Source organism: Carcharodon carcharias, chromosome 16, assembly GCF_017639515.1.
Source record: "Carcharodon carcharias isolate sCarCar2 chromosome 16, sCarCar2.pri, whole genome shotgun sequence".
Taxonomy (NCBI): domain Eukaryota; kingdom Metazoa; phylum Chordata; class Chondrichthyes; order Lamniformes; family Lamnidae; genus Carcharodon; species Carcharodon carcharias.
The window spans coordinates 57,899,601-57,924,392 of NC_054482.1; the positions used below are offsets into that span (position 1 = coordinate 57,899,601).

Below are 24,792 nucleotides of genomic sequence, written 5' to 3' on the forward strand. Positions count from 1 at the left end.
TACCTTTCAGCCTTTTTCGATTCCTTCACCCCACCCCACCACTAGGGCTATCTGTGCCTTGCTTGTCCTGCTTTCTTACCCTTAATTAGCACATTCCTTAGATATCACCACCTTCAACACATCTTTGTCCCTTTTGTCTATGACATCGTTTGGCTATCTTCACCTATCACTGGCCGTCTATCCAGCTCTACTTGTCCCACCACCCCCAAACCAGCTTATATTTCACGTCTCTTCTATTTTTACTTAGTTCTGTTGAAGAGTCATACGGACTCGAAACGTTAACTGTGTTCCTCTCCGCAGTTGCTGCCAGATCTGAGTTTCTCCAGATTTTGAAGATGGAGGCACTACAGCAAAGGGTCAAAATAAACTAATCATGGGCCGTGGCCAGTACCTATACCAGCATTCAAATAAAAAAAAAATCTACAGAAGTTCTAAATTGAATGTGTTTCTCCTAAAATAAAAGCCCTTCCCAGATTGAATGCAGAACAGGCATAATTAAAAGATTAACACTCAGCTATTGATGAAATAAATGCAATTCACTGAATTCTAATACTATTGCTTTCTTTGTAAACTCAAAAGTGCAACTCATCAAGGGATGAGATGAGCTGTACTATTTTATGTTCTATACTGACATGGCCACAAAAAAAAAAAAATTGGCTTTCCAGATATCCAGAAGCAGTTAGGCCATTTAATGATGAGGATGTAAAGTACTATTACTCCACAGGTTGTATCGGCAGGACCTGATTAAAGATTATATTTCATATCATCAATATGAAAAAACATTGTCTTCAAAAGGATATTAAGAAGCCATGGTATTAATTGAGCAGCTATCACTTGGTATCGAATTAGAAATGACAGAAGTTTTAATGCATTTGGAAAATATATGCACAAATTGAACTGAGAGACTAGTGCAAGTATTTATTCCAGAACGCTATTTTAAGTACAATTAAAAGCTGTCTCCAAATACCACTCATAATTAAACGGGTCTGCCAAAATTCAGCTTACTATGCAGTAACCTTCAAAAAGAGATGATCTTTTCAACCATAATGCTGATAATCCAAAATTTCTTTAAATAAGCATTTTTAGTGTCAACAGATACTGACAAATCCAGGGAGATTTGCCAGGTTTAATAAGTGCTTTCAAATACTAAGCCTGCCCACAGCAAAAAGAAAACACTGGATGTGTCTCCAAACATTCATTATGCTCTACATACTGATTCAAAAGGTTTATAGCACCAGCAAGTTCCAGTACTGTTCCAAAATGTGGTCTTTCCGTAGGGTCACATCTCTGTAGAAATGAAAATAGCTTCTACTGGTATATTTTAGAACATGCAGTTTTTAAACTTATCAGCAACTGGCCTTTAACTGTTTCTGCTGTGTTTCAACTGCTCCATAAACATATACACAAAGTGATGGACTTGCAATATTCCAGTCATCCTTGGGACACAAAATTTATGACAAAGCACAGCAAAATGCCTCGAAAAAAAGTGAAAAGCTACAAAGGCATAGAAAATGCATTACCGTATATTCCAAGTTATGGACATCTGCTTCACTTTCAAAACGTTTCTGGGAAATTAAAATATAAAATATAAAGAATAATGTGAATATAATTTTTGGCACAGGCAACAAGAATGTATAAACTAATGAAAAAGTGTAGGACAGTGAAAAATCAGAAGTGAAATTATGCACGACTGCCTTTTATCATTCAATATTCCTTAACTATGCATAAATTGTAAGCTTTTACGGTTTTCACAACTACCAGTTTAACTTGGCCCAATTCTACACACTGACATTTTATGATTCCTACACAGACATACTAAGAAAAGCTATGGCATGGCAATATTGCTAGCACAATATTTCTTTTTAAATAAAACAATTTACTGCAAGAATACCTACTCAATATTATTCAAGACAATTTAATTCTGCAATCACAGTTGTGCTGTACCTACCTCCTCAGTTTTAGGCTTGCGCAAAACAAAACCCTTTTTCCACTGACTGCTATCACAACCCTCATTCGGCTTGCGGATATTAAACTCAGCTTTTGCCCGTTCTTTATCTTGCATAGCTTTCCACTCATCCAGAGTCATTTCCTTTGGACCTTCTTCTTTGACCTCTTCTACTTCGTTCTCCCTGTAGACAGACACGTGTTAGGTACATGATACAATCGATATGAATTAGAGCTGCAAATTTTCAGCGATTACCTTGCATAGACCCCCTCAATTATAAATATATATATTTATATATATCCAATTAACCATGGCTAATCTGTAGCGCTTCATTCTGTAAATATTTGTATTTCCACGAAGATAGCAATTTTAAGCAAGCAAACACATTCTTGGTACCTTGTTTTCTATTAAGTCAGAAAAGTTTACGATAACTGAACCCAAATACCTTAAAGATAAAAAAAATTAGCCCCTTATATATAAATCAGTTTTATTATAGGATCTCATTTGCCTCATCACACTAATACTGCTTCACCAATTATTTCCATTCCACACAGCCTTATAAAATTAATTTTTTGTGTATTTATCCACAATTTAAAAATATAGATTTGACTTCCACCACCACTTATGATCCAACGTTTCAACCCTCTGTGAAGATTCTCCAAAATTTCCTTTCATTTCCTGGTCTTAAATGTATGCCCCCCCAATTACTGACTCACTGACCATTGGAAACAGTTTTTCCGAATTTCGAACACCTGTTCAAATGAAAAGATCCCCAGATGTCTACACACTTTACATTAACCCTGTATCTTGGCCAATCTCTTCTGCTTCCTCCCCATGGTCTTGACATTCTTTCTAAAGAAAGAAATTTGCACACTTTCTAACTGCAACCTAACTAATTGTTGGACTTAATAAACGATACCTCAGTTTTAGTACTCTTATAAAGCCCAAGATACCACATGCTTCTCAATTTACTTTTAAAGGATTAATTAACTTGCACTCATTTAGTTACTTTTACAAGTCTCTATTCTTTCTGGTCATATATTGTATAAACCTTTGCAAATCTTTCACCCAGAATACATCACATTATCCATACTAAATTCCCCCAACATCTGACCACATTACTCATTTATCTATGTCCTGATGAAGTCATTTACAGTCCTCTTCATAATTACGCCCCCAATTTGTGACACTGGCAAATTATGATCCGGTGCTGCTACGCAGAAGTTAAGTCCCATATTCATGCGAGAAACTCAGCAGTTCCAACAGTGACATATTGAGTACACCACTATTTATACCACCTCCTTTTCAACAACTATCTTTGATCCTCTGATAACTTCCTATTCATGCTGTCACATTCCCTCTCGCGCCCTGTGCCTTAATATCATCAAGTTCTCTGCAGCACTTTATCAAGTGCATTCCGAAAATCCATATGCACATTTCTTTTATCAATGCACACCGTTGTATCCTCAATAACTTGTCTTTTGTAAATCCATACGGGTTATCCTCAATTAGAAAAGTATCTTTAATAGGCTCCTAAAAGATTATCCATTAGGCTGACTAGTCCATGGTTACCTGGTTTCTTTCTCTCTCCCTTTGTGAACAAAGGTGTTAACATTAGCATTCCTCCAGCTCCAGTCCTCTGGCACAAATTCCATACCTAAAGATGTCTGAAAGACTGTTGAGCGTTTTACTATTTCCTTCTGTCTGACTTCTGCATTCCAAGATGCATGGATCTGGACTTGGTGCATTTTGACCGAGTTTCAACATTTTTCAGCTTTTTTTTAAAAAAAAATACATAGCTAATGTAGTTAGCCTACTTTTTGTACCCTTTCATTTCCACAACTACATCCTTCGAAGCAAAGTACACATTATCTTAACCATTCCTTTACTGTTACAAATTTAACCAGCCCTGATCTATTACTTTACTTACTAGGTGCTTATAAAATCTTTGTACAATTGCCCTTTGCATTACCCGCTAGTCTTTCTTCAAGTTTCCTCTCGGCCATTCTAATCATACCTTGTTTCATCTCTCTTCTACATGCTCAAATCTCTGTAGCATTTGCCCTACATTTGTTAAAAGTCTAATTTTAATTTTATTACTTAGGAACTACCACAGATTTCACAGCACCACTTTTATTTTGTGGAAACATGCCTGCACAATTTTCCATTACAATTTATCAGAGTTTGTGTCTTTTCATTGAAATTTGGCTTGCTTCAAGTTAAGTGCCTTTATCAATTGGCTATTCTTTTTCCGATCCAAGAGTGAGATGGTCGTTGTTTCTTAGGATATTCTTACACAGCCTATTCATCTCACTTTCCTTACATGACAGAAACCAATCCTCCTCTTTGCCGTTTACATCCACTGATCTGTTGCTAAATTATCAAAGTTGCCCATTAATGTGGCCCCAATCTTCCTACATTTTCAAATATCTTACTTTAGCTCCTTAACTCAGCAGTTAAAATATAGCCTGTTTAACAGCTCCCTTATGGAAAGACAGATTCAGCTTTTGCATCATTCCTTGGATCATCGTTATGTTCCAGTGCTGTAATGGATAACATTCCCATCAAGTTCAGAGAAGGTTCACTAGACTAATACCAGGAATGGGCAGGTTATCTTATAAAGAAATGTTGGACAGGTTAGGTTAGGCTTGAATCCACTGGAGTTTACAAGAGTGAGAGGAGACTTGATTGAAACCTTTAAGATCCTGATGGGGTCTTGACAGGGTAGATGTGGAGATGATGTTTCCTCTTGTGGGAAAATCTAGAACTAGGGGATCACTGTTTAAAAATAAGAGGTTGCTCATTTAAGACAGATAAGAGAACTTTTTTCTGAGGGTCATGAATGTTTGGAACACTCTTCCTTAAAAGGCACTGGAAGCAGAGTCTTGAATATTTTTAAGGCAGAGCTAGATAGATTCTTGATTAACAAGGGGGTGAAAGATATTATCGGGGGTGGGAGGGGGAGTGCCGAGAAGAGGTGTATATGGCAGGAACGTGGGGTTGAAGTTACAACCAGATCACCATGATCTTATTGGTGGAGCAAGCTCAAAGGGCCAAGTGGATTGCTCCTAATTCATATATTCCCCTTCCTCTGCAGGTATTCAATACAAATCTATTTTGCATATCATCCTCCATCATCTGTTTTGTTTGCTCATCTTTCCCTTTTTTGAGGGTGGAGTGGGGGGAGGTTAAAGAAAGGGATAAGCTGGGAAAAGTCCACAATGACCTAATTTCAGTAAACGATGCAAATTCATTATTGAGTAATAAAATAAATTCACTTTAGAAAACTCTCTCTCCTCAAGCTCCGAACCAGTTTGCATGGTATGTCCGATTTACAAGACAATGAAGTTGAAATATAGAACCAATGCAATACGCATGCAAGGCTGAAGCTTAATTTTCAGTTTTACATACTATATACTGGGTCTTCCTGAAGAAAGATTTTTGTATGATTACATTTCTATCAGGTTTTGGTAATTCTTTGATCTCTACTTATTCCTGAGATTATTGTAAAAGATTTTGGCAAGAAGTTTTGTTACATTAAGATTTTGAAATCTCGTCAGTTCCAAGAACTCACTTGTTCTCAGAGTCAACTACTTGATGCTCATCTGCCTCAGGTGCCTCTTCAGTAACAGCCGACTGATCAAGTTCACTATGATAGGAGAAAAAAAAATTAGTTTATATAGGCAGCATTCAGAGAAAAAGAGAATTACATTTGTGACTGAACAAAAAGAAAACAAATGTTCTTGTACTAACCCAAGTTCATCCTTCACTGTTCCCCAGTTGTGAGATCCACTGCCACCCCGTTTGTCCTCCGGTTTCAGGCCACTGGAAGAGAAACTATTCTCTCTATATATCTGCTGTATATGCACAACCACTCCATTAAAAAAACTCAATAGCATTTGTATAGGCACCTTGTAACATTAGCAGTTTCTATTAATTCCTTGCACTGATCTTAGATACAAACTAATTTATTTAAATGAAGTACTGAATTAACTTAGAATATTAATTTATCTCCAGCAGATACTTTATTTTGCTAATTCATAAACTCATTTTATCTTTACTTGAATTGGCAAGTTACTGTCAGGTATTTTACATTTATCAATAACTATTTTGTTTGAAGTGAGGATCATAATTGATTTTCAGATGCCATTTTTGGTTAACAAAGCAAAGTGTAAGAATTTTATATTCCAGTAGTTAGTCGTTATATCAACTTACGATCGGTCACTTCCACTATGCCTATCAAATTCACGCTTTCCACGGGAGTCAAAACCATCACTCCTTCCTACACCACGACCACGGCCTCGGCCTCTTCCACGTCCACGCAGTGGTCTGTCACGATCAAGAGGCCTACTACATTAAAACAATGAATTAGATAGAATACAGGGATGTACTATTCAATGCTACATATACAAACCATAATGATTGTCACCAGGTTGGGAGAATCACATCAACTGAGCCAAAACCAAAATGAAACAGCTGAACAAATTAATATCAATAAATGAATTGCTTGATTAATAGGTGCAAAGTTATTTCCAGAACATAATGCCACAATTAGACTAAACTCTCACCTCCCATGTGGTGGTTCTTGGGTAGGCTAGGGACTGCATACTTATAATCTGTCCTTTTAAAATCTGTGAAATGTGGTCTTAATCAGCACACCCCGACTTGTAAAAATGTCTAATTTTATGATTTACATGTCTCAGGAATATAGCTTGCAGCCTTGGGGAGATTAAATTTGTAGGTGTAAGGTAATTGAAACTCGAATTCAGATGTTGCCAGATCATATTATTTACTCAAAGGTCCTTCCATGTGTACTTACAAGGTCAGAGTCAGAAGGGTGAGAGTCATAAAACGGCAGCTGGGCCTGTTTAGCTGGGGGAAGTGAAGACAATATGTCAAGGGGAATTGCCCTGTCTTCATCAGAGATGTGAATTACACATGTAATTACCCAGATCAAAGAAAGGTTGGAAAGGAACTGGTTAAAAAAAGGAAAGTTCATAAAGTATCCACATACTTCTCAGATCAAACGGCAGATTTGGGAAGGTAAAGTTAATTAGTTTGGGTGCTATCTGGAACATCCCAGGGGTGCCACATTGCCATGAGCATAGATTTCAAGGGAGGCACTATGTTAGGTTTATTTGTATTTTCTCAGACACAGGCAGAGAAAGCTGCCAGCAGCGGGTGATTGGAAGTAGCTGAGACCAGGAACAAAGGGCTATCTGAAACAAGGATTTTTCTGATTTTAGAGCCACTGAGGTGTCATCAATTGAGGTGCTTAAAAAAAGAATTGGAGGGTTGCCTGACCAAACACTAGTGGAAGGATCCCAAGAAATCTTATACCTCAAAATAACAAGAGGAACGCAGAGGAGAATCAAAGTGAATTCCAATGAGCTGTGGCACCGCTTGGTTTGGTCCCAAGATAAATGAAAGGGCCCTCAAAATCATGCAAGCTACAAAAGAACTCTTGGGCGGAATTAAAAACAGAACGGGAAGTGGTGTGTTAAGGTTTTTGAGTTTAAAAAATGAGGCTTTACAAAATAGTGATAAATTAGTAGTAATTGTTTAATTCGTGTACAGAAACTTTTTGTTTAACACACAAACCTTGTGGTGTAACTCTCAGTTAATAACTAGAAGTTGAAAAGTTAATGGTCTCCCTTGAGATCATAACACTGACATCAATTAGAAGATAACCTACTATTGGAAGTTTCTTTGAAATGCAGTCGCTTGGCTCAGGGTTATGAAAAGCTTACAAATGATTGGTATATGCACATATGAATGACAAATAAGCCACAACATTCCATTTCAAAATACACTAAACTTTCTATGGCTCCCACATTCCTCTGAGAATGCATCTTAAGCATCAATACTAGGGTGCAGTACCTTTCACATCTGCAGATGGCACTATGATAGAGGTTTCCAAACAAAGTACAGTTGGTGAAAAATCCAATTTTTTTTTAAGTGGTGGCTGCATGCAGTTACACACACTGGCCATCAGATGTGTCTGTAGCAATGTAAGGCTTAAAATGCATGTTAAAGACTTATTTTAACTAAATTTAATAATTTTCACTCAATTACTTTGTTTACTCTGTCTGGCTTACTCCCTCACTTGGCCAACATGTCTGCTTTAAATTTGTACCCCCAGATTTCCTCCTTCTTTTAATCTTGCTGGCCCTGCTAAAAAACTCAAACTTCAACTTTGTCAGATTACCAGCTCCTTCTTCATAGGCTGCCCAGGACCTTCCATACTTTCATTTTCTACGAATTGGCAATTCTGAAAAGGGTTCCCCACAACATAGCCGATTTTCTCTACCCTCCAGCACTAACCCATAATTTTACTGATTAGCCCTGATATTCTCCTCCCCCTCCAGTGAATAATTTTCCTGCAGTTCTCCAACCCAAATCTATCACCAGTCAAGTAACATCTCGATTTTAAAATTCTGATTCTTGTTCAGAAAATCCTGCTCTCCCCCCTCCACCTCCAATTTTCTCCAGCACTACAACGCACTAAAATACCTGCAATCAACTAATTCTGGATTTGAACATCCCCAATTTTAAGTGTTCCACCAAGGCTGCCAAGTTTTAGAATTCCTTCCAACCCAAACACAGCACCCCATTCATCGAATTGCTACCACCAGTTGAAAGACACCACAATTGCCACTCACACAGACAGACTTTTCCATACTGCAAGTCCTTACTCTATGCCATTTTCTATCCTTACTGCCAAAGAAAGAGATGGTGTCAGTAGCCAGGGAACAGTTTGGAGCAGAGACTGACAATGTTGAAAATGGAGGAAATTGCTGCCCATCCAGTATTGCAACTCACATAAGCAGTCTGATCATTTATCAACAAATCGAGGATTCATGAGGCCTGGTGAGGTCGAGCCAAGTGTCATCAGCATTATGTGGAAGCTAATGTAGATTTCAGATGATGTCACTAACAATGGGGAAATAGGAAGGGCCAAAGGCAGATTAGGGTACTACATAAATACAGAAGTTTTTTTCTTAAGCAATAAAATTCTCAAATAAAAAGAGAGAGAGAGATCCCAGACTGTAAATACACAAATGTTGAAATGCAAGACTACAGGTCACTGGAGTGCTGTCACTTATATTTAGGGACTTTGTTAAAATTAGATGGTTAGGGAAAGCAAAAAAGACCAACTGAAAAAGTCAAAATTGACCGTGAATGCAATATTCAGCATTCCATCAAAACAAAGAGACAGAAGGTGAAGCATGAATTCACAGATGTTAGGGATAAGAACGTATATAGGTGTAATACGTTAAAAATAAAGCCAGAGGTTAATTAAGGTGACAAGGAGATTTAGTGGAAACATGCAGAAGTTTAGAACGGTGTTGAAAGTGCAATGATGAAAGATTATTTTTGATGATCAATGAATCAATAGTAAAGCTTTAAATCTACAAACAGTACTCTTAACGGGAGCTTTTCTTGCAGATTGTTAGAGTATAGAATCTATCAGCAGGTGCTTATGAACGTAATCATTCCAAAATTTAAAGAGAAATTAAAAAACATGAAAATCACAGGTCCAGAGAAATGGAACTAAAGAGTAAATAACTCTGACGTAGTCAAGTGATCTCTTTCTGTGCTTACATTTCTATAGTTCTAACCAGAATTATCCAATTCTATGGCGTTAACGAAATCTGTTGCCTCAATCATAAATGAAACTGATAGAAATAGGGAACCATTTACACAACACAGATGGATCACTGAAATATCTCCTAAAATAAAAATACTACAGGATAGAGTTAGCCACTGTTGAAACACAATGATTTTCAGCAGCTCTGCTTTTTCAATCAATTGGAAACCAAGTGATGGCAGAGTGCAGCAGCTAGGCTTCAGCTCAAGCACAGAACCAGCTGTATAGTATGCTATTTCCCCAATTACACCCTGCATTGATGAAATACATTAACACGTGCACATGAACAGGCATAAAATGCACAGAAGCTCAAAAGGTGGCACTGGAGCCACAGCTAGTAATTTTCACTGGCAAGTGCAAGAGAAGATCCTGAACTGCAACCATAATAAAGAAATTGCTCATTAAGCAAATTAACGAGTATAAAGACAACTCATTATCAAATTTTGAATAGGACTGAGAGCAATGGAATAGATTATCTGCTTAACCTTCATGGTGATGCAGGGTTTTAAATTCACTTACTGTCCTTATCCATTAGTCATATCCCTTTAGCATTTCTGACTGAAGACCACATCTGATGCTTTCCAGGTTTGCTACAGGCTGATGAGTTGCTTTGTTATTATATAAAATTTGTGAATGAAGCTGGATATTGTAGAATTGTCAATCTGGTCCACCCTTAACCATCGAACAAAGATTAAGATCACTGATAAAGGGGATGCAGATGAAATCTAATTCTTCTTCCCCAAGAACGTCATGCTTGTAGTTGTGACGACCAACAACAACCAACTACAAGGTGGTGAGTAATTCACCTCCTGACTCCCCAAAGCCTGTCCACCATCTAAAAAGGCACAAATCAGTGGTGTGATGGAATACTGTCCACTTGCCTGACACCCCACTCACCATCTTCAACATTCACTCTCTCCATAAGTGGCACAGTGTGTACAATCTACAAGGTACATTGCAACAGCACACCAAGGTTCCTTTGAAAGCACCTTCCAAACCTGCAACACCTACACCCAGGAGGACAAGCACAGCAGATGCATGGCAACACCACCATCTGCAAATTCCCACCCAAGCCACACACCATCCTGACTTGGAACTGTATCGCCGTTCCTTCCCTGTCACTGTGTCAAATTCCTGGAACTCCCTCTCCAACAGAGCTGTGGATGTACCTACACCACATGGACGGCAATGGTTCATGGTGGCAGCTCACCACCACCTTCACAAGGGCAATTAGGAATGGGCAATAAATGCTGGCATAACCAGCATTATGAAAGAAGAGAGAAAAAAAAATCAGCCTTTCCATGATGCACGACTATCTACTGAAAGGTTTCCCTCGGACCCTCCATTAATTTCAGTTTTGTTAAGGCTTCATGGTTAAATTCTGCCTCGATGTTGAGGGCAGCTACTTTTACCTGCCCTCTGGTGTCCATGTGTGGAATAGGGCTGGTAACAAGGTCTGGAGCTAAATGGCTGTGGCTGAAACTGAACCATGTGGTAAGCAGATCAGTGCTGCAGTATCATCATTTGAAGGCTCTTTCCATCACTTTACTGTGAATAGGAGGCTGATTGAGTGGTAATTGAGTTATAATTATCCTATTTTTGTGGAAATTTCTAAATCAGGCAGCTACTAATAGCACTGTGCCCTCACCTTTGGTGGGTTTATGCTGTCAGCGGCGATGGAAATCTCTGATGTTAGTCACAATTCTGTGACCCATAGCTATATTAGCATGCTGCTTGCCTAGTCTGAAACAGCTCTTTCAACCCTAGAACCAGTCCTCGATGCAAGGAATTTGGAGGGCTGACTGCTACGGTCTCTTCCTGATGGGTCTATCCAAATTTCTTGACACTCTAGTGATTGCTTCCCAACAAATTTGGATTGCTAGGTCATTTTTATCAGGCCTCAAGAGTCAACAAGTGTGGATTGGTGCCACAATTAGGCCAGATTTGGTATGGTTGCAGATTCATTTCCCTGTACCATTATTGAGCGAGTTAATAATCTGGAAACTTTTGTGGTTACATTTTCTAGTCTGAGCACAAAATTCACCAAATCTATTGAACTAAGTTTCACAACTTGCCATTGAATGCATACCTGAATTACTCGTCTAAATCTATAGGTTTTCCTGCCAGTCAAGAGAATGCTATCTACACAATGCACTGCAGGAATTCACCAAGGCTCCTTCGACAGCATCTTCCAAACCCAAGGTCATTACCATCTAGAAGGACAAGGGCAGCAGGTAGATGGGAACACCACCACCTGGAAGTTCCCCTCCAGATCACTCACCATCCTGACTTGGAAATATATTGCTGTTCCCTCCCATGTTGCTGGATCAAAATCCTGGAACTCTCTCCCTAACAGCACTGCGGGTGCACCTACACCACATGGACTGCAGTGGTTCAAGGCAACAGCTCACTACCACCTTCTCAGGGGCAACTAGGAATGGGCAATAACTGCCTGCCCAGCCAGTGAAGCCCACATCCCATGAATTAATAAAAAAAATCTTTTAGAAGCAAATTGACCCACTATGCGTTATGCTTTCACTCAGATCAGGGCCATGAACTAGAATTAGTGAAATCATGCAGAATACCTGATTAAAAAACAAAATCGAGAGAAAAAATCTTACTGGGATGGCATCTGCAAAATGAAAACAAAATTGGAACAGCCAATGACCAAGTATAAATGTACAAAGCAAAGGACAAACAGCCACAATCCAAAAGTGGATGCAACCTTTTAATTCCTAACCTCTGCAACCACTCGTGGCACTTCAACAGCCACTACCTTCCCTTTCACCGCTACCAAAGGACAAAAGCAATTATGTCATTGGGGGCACTATCACCTCCATGTCATAAACCATCCTGATTTGGGGCACACATCACCAGACCTTCATCATTATAGTTATTCTAAATTCCTTACCAAACACAACTCTGGAACTACCAATGCACCTTCTAAATTGTCCCCGAGCATCATTGTGCAGGGTGCGCACAGGACAGCTTTTTAAATTACCGTGCATGCACAGCTGCACAATTTACAGGGGTCTCGCACTTAAACAAATCATTTGCACGCTCCATAAAATAGAGGGAAGGTTGATCAGAATTACAGTTTTTCAAGTCTCACATCATGCTCATGGCAAACAGCAATGGATGATAAATGTGCCTGCATTACCCATATCCCAAAATAACAAAAACCCAAATCATATCACTTTCATAAAACCCCAATGACATAATCACAAAACAGTGGTGCCACACTATATGGTAAAGGATGCCCTCAGGGAGAGGGCAATATCTCATTTGCCAGAACTGTGCAAACTACCTTCCGAACTTTAGTTCAATACTCAGCCTGACCAATTGTATATATCGGCACAGAAATTCCACTGAACTTCCAATCACACCATTTAATTTATTACAGCTTCGTTACATGAGAATGACAAATTGTTGAAGCTCATTCTAAGTACTCTTACTTGCACTGTAATTCAGTTGAAACTCCTTGCTAAAGCAAATAACCTAGAGCACTAACTAGCTTCACGATTAGAAGTGCCCAGACACACCAGAATGCAATTTCAAATTTAAACCCAATGAAGACCAGAGGTTACATTGTACTTATCAGCAACCAAATGTTTCTAAACAGAAGGCCTGAAACACAGTATTCACATAGTAATGTCTACATGGTCAGACCTAATTTCATACTTCAGGTTACTGTTACAACAGCAGTCTGCTGACTGCAGCTGAAGTCATGTAAACAAAGTAACTTGCTACAATAAGGTACAATCCAATTGAAGATCAGAGGTGTTGAAATTTGCCCCAGGTTAGAGTCTAAAACAAATCTCATTATAGATTATGAAAGCTTAATTCCTGCCTCACTGAGGTACTAATGTAGAGTTTTCACTTCTCAGTTTACATATAGGCATCACGAGTAGGATATATGGGTATTTCCAGATATTACCTTCCAAGCAGTTGTGGTCAGTCTCGAGGGATTCCTTGAATATCTACTTCCAAATTAGTGAAAACGCCTACAAGGCAAGCCACATTGACATTCTTGACAACCAAATCCAACACAGCATGCCAATCTTACTAATTATTAGCTATTTAATCCACATCCTTATGTGGAGTTTTAGCACAGAGGGTAACCTGCCAAGGCTGGCGCCATTTGCTCAGAAGGATCAGGCCCAAGGTTTATTGTTCCTTCCACAGATGCTGACTGAACTATTGTCGACTTGAGTATTGCTGAAACAAAAAAGAGACATGCTATCGAAGCTTTTCATCTTGCACTCAAGCTTCACTATAAATCAACATTCTCCATAGCAACACCTCTACTGGAGTCTACTTGCCAACCAATCGGTACTTTCTCACGCAGTATAAACTGTTGTTCCTTTTACTGATGGTTTATCTTGTATAATGGTTCTGATAAGTGCAAGACGATAGCATGTCTCTTTTTTCAGCAATACTGTCTACTTACAAAATTTTATTTTAATTTTTTAAAACTAAAAATTACCTTCCAAGTTATTCAATAAAAGGTTGACGTAGGCAAAGCCCACCATCTCTGCAACTGCTCGCTTTTTCAGGAACAAATAGAGTGCAGCTTAATTCTTGACCAGAGGAAGCCACTCTTGTATGCCCAGTTCTGAACCATGAAGGAACAATGTATGAACCCATTTTCCATGTTACAAACACAAGTTACTTGGGAACTCTTGTGATTAAAGATTAAATCACATTCACTCATTCTCAGTGCAGTCCTCAGATTGTGTCTGGGCTCAAGGTGGAACACTCAGCAAGGACCTCCAACTAAAAATATGAATTAAGAATTGATTTGCTCCAAATCTTGAGCCTTGCAAGGCATTACCTCACTGGGGTATCCATAAACACATATTAGCGCATTCAGATGGCTACTACACCAGATAATCGCTCAGCAATACTATGAGTTAAAAAGCAAGAAAGGGGTAGACTGCATTTAGGTATAAATCAGCTCTCCTGATTTTATTAGATAACTGGTCTAAAACTCAAATCTAATATAATTGTTGGCCTTGGCACTAAAGCAGGCATCTTCAATCATGCACACAATGGAGCCATAAATTTTATTTATTCTAAAGTTGTTCTAAAGTCCTAATACTAGTACTATACATACCTAGGTGTAAACTCAATTTGTTTTATGGAACAGGCTGAACATAGCTGAGTACAAGGCAATCCATATACCAGATGCATCCACTCCCTACATTCCATGGCAAGCAAAACAACTCAAAATCCCTGTAGCTCATTTTATTTCAATACAATTCAAGTATTCCACACAATCACACCACTGTACAGACACTGAGCAGGAGGCCAGTGGCTCAAGACAAATTGGATAAAGTACACGATCAGGCCAAGAGATGGGTTTAAACTTTCAGATGATTTATATGTAAAACATCCTTACTTTTAATCCTCAAACTAATGCAAATATTTAGTCTTGTATACAATTATGTACAGTGCATTTCAGCAGAGCTACTTTTTTTAATTCATTCACGGGATGTGAACTTAGCTGGCTGGGTCAGCTTTTATCGCACATCCATTGTTGCCCTTGAGAAGGTGGTGGTGAGCTGCCTTCTTGAGCCGCTGCAGTCCATGTGCTGTTTGGAAGGGAGTTCCAGGATTTTGACCCAGCGGCAATTAAGGAGCAGCAATATAGTTTGAAGTCAGGATGGTGAGTGACTTGGAGGGGACTTCCAGGTGGTGTCGTTCCCAGCTATCTGCTGCCCTTGTCGTTTTAGGTAGTAGTGGTCATCGGTTTGGAAGGTGCTGTTGAAGGAACCTTGGTAAATTTATGCAATACATCTTGTAGATGGTACACACTGCTGCTACTGTGTGTCGGTGGTGGAGGGAGTGAATGTTTGCGGATGTGATGCCAATCACGCAGGCTTTGTCCTGGACAATGTCAAGCTTCTTGAGGGCTGTGGGAGGTGCACTCATCCAGGCAAGTGGGGAGTGTTTCATCACACTCCTGGCTTGCGCCTTGTGCAATGGTTAGATTCTCCTTTGTTAGAGATGATCCTTGCCTGGCACTCGTGTGGCGCAAACATTACTTGCCACTTGCCAGCCCAAGCCTGGATTTTGTCCGGGTCTTGCTGCATTTGGACATGGATTGCTTCAATATCTGAGGAGTTGCAAATGGTGAACATTGTGCAATCACAAACGAATATCCCCACTTCTGACCTTTTGATGGAAGGATGGTCATTGAAGAAGCAGCTGAAGATGGTTGGGCCAAGGACACTGCCCTGGGGAACTCCTGCAGTGATGTCCTGGAGCTATGACAGACCTCCAACAACCACAACCATCTTCCTTTGTGCTAGGTATGACCTCAACCAGCGGAGAATTTTCCCCGATTCGTTTTGCTAGGACTCCTTGATGCCACATTCTGTCAAATGCAGCCTTGATGTCAAGGACAGTCATTCTCACCTCACCTCAGGGGTTCAGCTCTTTCGTCCATGTTTGAACCAAGGCTGTAATGAGGTCAGGAGATGAGTGGCCCTGGCAGAGCCCAAAGTGGGTGTCAGTGAGGTTACTTCTAAGCAACTGCCGCTTGATAGCACTGTTGATGACACCTTCCATCACTTTACTGATGATCGAGAGTAGACTGATGGGACGGTAATTGGCTGGGTTGGATTCGTGCTGCTTTTCGTGGACAGGACATACCTGGGCAATTTTCCACATAGCAGGGTAGATGCCAATGTTGTAGCTATACTGGAACAGCTTGGTTAGGGGTGCAGCAAGTTCTGGAGCACAAGCCTTCAGTACTATTGTCAGAATATTGTCGAGGCCCATAGCCTTTGCAGTATCCTGTGCCTTCAGCCGTTTCTTGATATCACATGGAGCGAATCAAATTGGCTGAAGACTGACATTAGTAATGCTGGGGACCTCCGGAGGAGGCGGAGATGGATCATCCACTTCTGGTTGAAAATTCCAGCAAATGCTTCAGCCTTATCTTTTGCACTGATATGCTGGGCTCCCTCATCATTCAGGATGGGGATATTCGTGGAGCCTCCTCCACCAGTGAGTTGTTTAATTGTCCACCACCAATCACAACTGGATGTGGCAGGGCAACAGAGCTTAGATCTGATCCACTGATTGTGCAATTGATTAGCCCTGTCTATCACTTGCTATTTATGCTGTTTGGCACGCAAGTAGTCCTGTGTTATAGCTTCACCAGCTTGACCTCATTTTTCGGTATGCCTGGTGCTGCTCCTGGCATGCCCTCCTGCGCTCTTCATTGCACCAGGGTTGATGCCCAGGCTTGATATTAAATGGTAGAGTGGGGGATATGCCAGGCAATGAGGTTACAGATTGTTTTCAAGTAGAATTTTGCTGGCCCTCAGTGCCTCATGGATGCCCAGCTAGACAGGATATACCCAGGGATGGTGATGGTGGTGTCTGGGACATTGTAAGATATGATTCTGTGAGGATGACTATGTCAGGTTGTTGCTTGACTAGTCCGTGTGATAGCTCTCTACTAGCCCCCAGATGTTAATAATGAGGACTTTGCAGGGTCAACAGGGTTGAGTTTGCCGTTGTCATTTCCTGTGCATAGGTCGATGCCGGGTGGCCCATCCGGTTTCATTCCTGGTTTGTGACTTTGTAGCGGCTTGATACAACTGAATAGCTTGTTAGGTCATTGCTGCAGGTCTGGAATCATATGTAGGCCAGGCCAGGTAAGGACAACAGATTTCCTTCCCTGAAGAACATCAGTGAACCAGGTGGGTTTTTACAACAATCAACAATGGTTCCATGGCCATTAGATTTTTAATTCCAGATTTTAGGCTCAAATTCCACCATCCACCACCCAGGTCCTCTGAGCATTTACCTCGGGTCTCTGGATTACTAGTCCAGTGACAATACCACTACGCTGTCGCCTACCCCTGCAGTGATCCGTGAAGTTAGCATCTGTAAATGGGAAACCATTTTAATTTAGGTAAGAGATGCTAACATAGAACCTTACAGCAAAGAAACAGGCCGTTTAGTCCAACAGGTCAATATCAGTGTTTATTCTCCACAAGAGCCTCCCTTCCACCTTGATACATCTCACCCTATAAACATATACTCCTATTCCTTTCTCCCTCATGTATTTAACTAGCCTTCCTCTAAATACATCTATGCTATCTGCCTTGTCAACCATTCCATATGGTAGCAAGTTCCATATCTCACCACTTTTCAATTGAAGTATTTTTGCCTGAATTTTTTCTTGATTTATGCGCAATTAACTTGTATTCACAGCCAATAGTTTTGGATTCCTGCAAGCGGAAATATTTCTGTTGAATCCCTTCATAATTTCAAAGAAACCTAGATCATACAGGCTGTTGCTCCCTCTCAGTTTTGGGACTGTCCTAATAAACTTCTCTCTAGTGCTACTATTTCTCTTTTTTTAATATTCTTCAATGTGGTGAGCTGCCTTCTTGAACTGCTACAGTCCATGTAGTGTAGGTATACCCAATGCTGTTAGGGAGGGAGTCCCGGGATTTTGGCCCAGTGACAGTGAAGGAACTGCGATATATTTCCAAGTCAGGATGGTGAGTGGCTTGGGGGGGGGGGGGGTGGAACTTCCAGGTGTTGATGTTCCCATCTATCTGCTGCCCTTGACCTTCTAGATGGTAGTGGCTGAGAGTTTGGCAGATGCTGTCTAAGGAACCTTGGTGAGTTGCTGCAGTGCATCTTGTAGATGGAACACACCATTACCACTGTGCGTCAGTGATGGAGGGAATGAATGTTTGTGGATGGGATGCCAATCAAGTGGGCTATTTTGTCCTGGATTTTAATTAACAATGAAGTTAAAAAGGGCTGGAGAGCCAAACTGTCGTACTGGTCGTTGGATATTTCTTTCTGCTCTGGAAAAGCTGATCTTCATTTTTGCATAACTACTAATTTATTCATTAGTATTCAAAAGTTGGTTAAATTTAAATGACTAACTTCGACATTAAAAATTAAAAATCCCCATTACAAAATAGAACATTCTATTTTTAAAACTACTTACATTTGTACAGTATTCCACTTGTAATAAATATATTTTTCTCAAACAAGCAACCCCTCAAACTCAATACATTAAACTAATTTTGCTCTCTCTGGTCTGTACAGACACTTCATCTCTTAATTCACTTTCCTCATGCTGAAGGACTGTACCTTCAAAGAGTCATGGCTGAATGTCCATCAAATACAAGCAAGCAGTGACTTAAACTCTGAGCATGCTTGGTTGCTTTCTGACACCATCCCATATGCAGATTACATCCTGCATTAAGATCATGGGAAGAGTAAGAATGACTTATGAGGTGCTGGAAAGCAAGGAAGGAAGCCTCTAACCTGCACTATTGAAGGGCTCCTAATTAAACCACATAATTACATACACTGTGCATTTTACTGTAGCTGATTAACCCAGAGCGATAACTTCAAGCTCAGGTACACTGAGGCCAATTTGAATTGGACAACTTTCTTCATAGACAGTCCCTCGGGATTGAGGGTAACTTGCTTCCACTCCAGTTCGATGGGTTGAGAGATGGAATGCTCAATCTGCAGGCTGTCACATGTGAGGCAGGTGGTACTTGAGGGTTTGGGTAGACGAATTGTTTGGAGGCTTGTGCACTTCCAACACCTCGGCTTTGCACATTCCTGAAGTTCCCTGTTCAGTGCCTTCCAGGATGAGCCTTCTCCATTTTGGTTGGTTACAAACCAGGAACTCCCATGAATCGGCAGCAATGTTCAGCCTCTTCAGGGACCATTTGAGGATATCCTTAAAGCGTTTCTGATGTCGTGCTGCAACAGAGTCGAATAGAGCAGCAGCTTTGGGGGGTCTGGCATCAGGCATGTGAACGACATGTCCTGCTCCACAGAGTTGGTTGAGTGATTAGCACCTCAATACTGGGCAAGTTGGCTTGGGAAAAGAATTGGATAAAGCATAATTGAAATTATTCTGCTGTTTGCAATGAAACAAACCGGAAGACTACTTTCATAGTATTCACAAAGCTGTAATTAGACTGGATTAAGTATAAGAAAGCCCATCACTGAGGTTCTAAACCAGTTTAGAAGTCCTCTCATAAATCCACTGCAAATCCCTAAAAGTAAGCATGTACTGTACTTAAAGCAGCTATTATTCAGACATTACCACCTTAGTTTGATAAATTTGCTACAGCACTTTTTCTAATAGAAATTAACATACTGTATTTCACTGAAAGCACTGTTGTAAATGAATCCAATTGGTAAGCAGACAGGTTAACATGGAAATAAGTATTACAGACCAACCAGAAGTGACACTATGCTGTACAGCAGCAAACAGAATAAGGAAGAAAAAGAAACATGGTTCTTCCTCAAAGTGAAGATGCACTGCTATTAGATATGGGCCACAATTGTGATCCTCCAAGATTTACAGGTTGTTTAAGTTCTACCTAGGATCATACATGAAGATAGTCATTTGGGTGCATTACAATAGAGCAGCTAACATCCATGGATTTGTACTTCTAAGAGAAATACGTTACTGCTATTAATTTATTGCATACTCAGGTCTTCAATTCAACATACTACTTGCTTACCCCCCTGTATGCATGCTGTACATAGAGTACATTATTCCTACAATTGAACAAGGCAATGTACTCAAAATTCCCAATTTGTAAAAGTAGGAGCTAGCACTCATCTTGTGGAGCACAGTGGTTCTCAAAGCGTAACTCACAAGGGCAGTGTCACAGCCATACAAGAGAGCAGGCTAGAATCCTTGTCCCCAGCCTCACACAATCAGACAGGCTTCCATGTGCACGGTACTAGTTGTCATAAGTATGAGCAACAATGATATAGTTTTATAAGCAAGATTTGTTAGTTACAATATATAACTGCAAGATCAGATTTTCAACTCTTATGGGGCTGAAAACCAAGAAACTGGTTGAATTTGCAGTCCAACATGAGACTGAATCCTTCCACCTTGGAAACAGACACCATTTCATTGCTCTCGCTTATCAAAAGTAGCACATTAATTCCAATGAGATTTTGTGTGGCTGCAAGCGCAAGTGGGTGAGGTGGGACTGGTAGGTCGTCTGCAAAGTCTTTTGCTCCGCCCAAGTGGTCCACAGACAAAAAAGTTGGAGAATCACTGCTGCTCAGCCTAAGTGATCTTGATTTGCAGAGTGCCTGCATACAACTTAAAGACAACACTCCCATTTAAAGCCAAAGTTAACTTTCAAATGTTGTTAGTGTGTCAATCATTGTCTGGCATTTTTAAAACAAAGATCAGGTCTGTAAACTGCAAAAAGGATAATTCTGATATTGTAACAAAAATTAGAGCTAAAGCTTCCTAACTGCACTCCACGACCCCTCTTGCCAATTTGCAGCATACGCCAGTTGTTCACAAACAGGGTCCGCAGAGCCTTTCTAGGCAGTCCACAAAATAACGTGTATCTGCTTACTCACTCACTCCCAGAACCAAAATGTCTAAGTAATGGAACAGTGGTAACCAGATTAATAAACTGAAGGCGTGCCATATGGATGTCCCAGGAGCCACATCAGAGCACACATGGCTGTCTAGGATGGTGCGGGCCAGCAACATGTTATGAGGATGGGAAGGAGCCAGTGATTGCAGCCAGGCAGATGCAGCTATCAGCAGCGTTATTACCCTGGATATATGACACAAACAGGCCATTCGGCACAACCAGTCTATATGGGTATTTATGCTCCATTCGAGCCCCATCCTTATCTAAATCTACCATCGTGACCAAATATCCCCTTCTGTCTCTCTCATATGCTTGTCTAGTTTTCCCTTAAATGCATCGATATTATTTGTACTAGCAAGTTCAACAACTTCCCCCCTCCCCCAAAGAAAAGAAATCCAGCCTATCAATCATTTCCAGATATGTATACCCACATATTTCTGGCACCATCCCCGCAAACATCCTCTGCGCCATTTCCAATGCCTCTATCTCCTTTTCATAATGTAGCAACCAGTGCTGTAACAAAGGTTTGATACAGGCTCAGCAACGTTTCCCTGCTTTTCAATTCTATCCCTCTAGAAATGAATCCATGTTGAGTGGGTGGTATAACCTTTGGTGTTTAGTGTATTTGTACTGAGACCCCTTTATTCCTATCTCCCACCTAGATTTGCACCTTCCAAGTAATCTGACCTCCCTATACTACAAAATGTGCTCCTCACATCTATCCATGTTGAATTCATTTGCCAATTATTAGTCCATTCTGTAAGTTCATTAAGGCCTTGTTATTTTGTCGCAGTGCTCCTCAGCATTGACTATTCCTTCCAATTTGGTGTCATCCCCAAATTTAGAAATAGCATTTTTGATTCCAAAGTCCAAATGTAAATTGTGAACAGCACTGGTCCTTGTGGAACACCACTTCTCACCTGCTGCCACTCTGAATTGCTACCCTATACTCCCACCTCTACTTACTGTCTTGAAGCTAGCTAGCATTCCATTCTGCCATTTCTCCAACCTTATTCATTAGTCTATTATACGCTTATTGAGGTCCTTTTGAAAATCCAGATAAATTACACCTACTTACCATTGTCTACTCAGTTACCCCCTCAAAAAAAAATCAATAAGTTTGTCAAGCAAGATTTCCGGTTTTGAAATCCATACTGTTATTTCCAGTTTCTAGATATTCTTCCATTCTCTTTAGTAGGGATTGCATTAGTTTTCCTACCACCAGTGTTAAGCTGACACTGCTACACTTCTCCTTTCTTAAATATAGGAAGTACATTAGCTATCAGCCAGTCTTCTGGTACTACACCTTTTTCCAACGAATTAAATATGAGAGCAATGCCTCTGCAAGCCATCCAGACCAGGGGCTTATCCTGAGTTTGATTAGTTTATTCAATACATCCCTTTACTTTAAATGCACAAATCTCACTGCTCATCTCATCATTCAATGTAATGTCTACCATGCTACTTCACTCCAAGGCCAGACAAGTTATAGGAGCAGGTATCCTGGTGCTGTTTTCAAACACTGTCCACAAAAGGTTTATTTTTGAATTGCCCACACACACACGAGCTTCTGTTTTCACATCCGCAGTGTAGGTCTGGCCATGCTAGATTTGTGTATCTCATTAAATCTCAAATACTACTTTTAATATTTTTGATCACAGTCCACCTTGGGTACTGCTGTCTTCATCTTATGGCAATTAAAGTTCCTCAAAATGTCAGAAATCCTATGTCAGTAGATTTGGGGGCTGGTGAAAACGTCCATTGACCACTTACTGGCAATTAAGTTTCAGGAACAAACATTTCCAGTTTTGGTCGTCTGTTGCTGCGGAGCACCCAGAATTGGTAAAAGAAGCAATGGAACTGCTGCTACCTTTTCCAACAACATATTTGTGAAATATAATTTTCCACTATGGCAGCAATGTAAAGGGTGTCCTTACTGAAAGTACTTTCTATATTTAAAAGAAGGCAAAGTATAGACTGGTCAGCTTAACATTGTTGGTAGGAAAACTAATGCAATCCCTACTAAAGATTTGAGTGTCAATGTCAAATATCAGGAAGATAAATGGACTCTGCAGTGATAAGCAGAGGCCTGTTTTATTAACAGCATTATTAAAACACTATGTGTAACACTTGCATATTATGATTATATACTATAATTTAGATGAGGGTCTGGGATTACTAAACTATTTGAATAGGGGTCCTTCAATCTTAAATGTTTGTGAATCATTGCTGTATGCCCTCTTACTTAGGCCATATTTACACCTATGCTTCTGAACTGGTCAAACACCATTGATTCACTTTTCGGAAGTCTGAAAGATCCAACATTGTTACAGTTTAACATGAATACCGCATGTCTCCAGCAGCTTTAGGGGAGGAAATGTAACAAAACAAAAACACAGTAACTAACTGTCTCATCAAGTGGATCATAGATTCAATAAATATTTAAGTTTCTTTTTAAGAAACAGCACAAGTTGAAAACCTGAACAATTTTCAGTCGAGCAAGGAATCCAATACTCATGTACACTGGTGCATACAAATAAGCGAACATTAACCACTCAAGGCATGCAGAAGCATATGCAGTTAAATTGGTTTGACAATACTATATAGAAGATTCAGCCTGCAGCATTAATAATTTCCCCATTATAAACCACATTGGACCATCTTATGGACGTTTCGCACATACTTTTCAGAAGAGAATTCGCCCCCATCAGCTTTTTCTTCAACAGGTCTATCAAAGCGTCGTTCGCGAGGTGGTGGTCTTCTGTCTGGCCTCCTCTCACCGGGCTTCCCCTCACCTTGAGATTGCTGCTGCTCAGGCTTTCTGCCAACCCTTCTGACACCTAAAATATAAGTTTGCAATGCAAAGAGAAATATATATGTTATAACTACAGCCAAAGTAATTTATACCATTTGATGACAAGACAAACGTCATTTCCAAGTATGAAATACAATCAGATTTCAATTGTTTTCAGGACAGAAGCAATCACCTGTAACACCCTCCAACAATTTTAAATTGCCGTTTAAAAGAGAGAACTGCACTTTACTTTTCTTCAAAAACCAGTAATTTTCCTTTTCTTCAGTTGCCTACTAGGAATTGCAATGCACTAAAATAAAGTTCCACTAAGTGGGTTAACTTATGTTTAAATGAATACTGAAGTGGTAATGAACTTGCACTTATTTTGATCCTTTCACATCCTCAGGTGCCCCAAAGGCCTTCAGGATTACCTTCTAAGGTGTTGCAACTGTTATGCAGGCAAACATGCTGATAGCAAGCTTTAACAAATAGCAAAAGCTAAATGACCAAAGTAATCTGATTTGACATGGTTGGTTAAGGCAATTTCCTGCTTTTCTGGTTACAGTCTCAAAATGGACAGTTCCAAAAACACAGCACGCCTCAGTAATAAACTGAAGCATTGGCCTTGTGCTTTGCTTCTTGCATAGGGCTTGAACCAGCAATTGGCTGACTAGGGATAAATGCTGCCACAAGCACAGTACTAATAAAGTCTGTCACTAGCTCGGAATATACAGTTCAGATTCAAAAGCAAATTCAAACGCATTTTGTCAATTAATATTTAGGTCAACTTCCAATTCTAGCCCATACAGGATAAGTATTCAAGGGATTCAGATGTAACCACTTCATCTTGCACAAAAATAGAATTTTTCTACTTTGACAACCAAGTGAACGTGAACTTCCCGACAGTGAAACCTACGTAACAAAGTAAAATTATAAATTTTGCAAAGCATTGGACTGAGTTGTGCCTTCTAGGAATTTCAAA

At 40.0% G+C, this 24,792-nt stretch overlaps 1 protein-coding gene across 2 annotated transcripts in view; it reads right to left on the reverse strand.

Annotated features, from left to right (window-relative positions):
- The window catches only part of LOC121289134 (plasminogen activator inhibitor 1 RNA-binding protein-like), a 39,588-nt gene that overhangs the window by 10,735 nt on the left and 4,061 nt on the right, over positions 1–24,792 (reverse strand). The window contains exons 2-7 of one of the 2 annotated variants that reach the window (XM_041208218.1): positions 23,700–23,856; positions 6,161–6,295; positions 5,699–5,770; positions 5,520–5,594; positions 1,949–2,129; positions 1,521–1,565 (exon numbers count right to left, since the gene is read on the reverse strand). In XM_041208218.1, the coding sequence (XP_041064152.1) occupies positions 1,521–1,565; positions 1,949–2,129; positions 5,520–5,594; positions 5,699–5,770; positions 6,161–6,295; positions 23,700–23,856 (665 nt within the window). Of the gene's footprint in view, positions 1–1,520; positions 1,566–1,948; positions 2,130–5,519; positions 5,595–5,698; positions 5,783–6,160; positions 6,296–23,699; positions 23,857–24,792 lie in introns of both variants that reach the window. The other variant, XM_041208217.1, reaches the window with a different exon arrangement.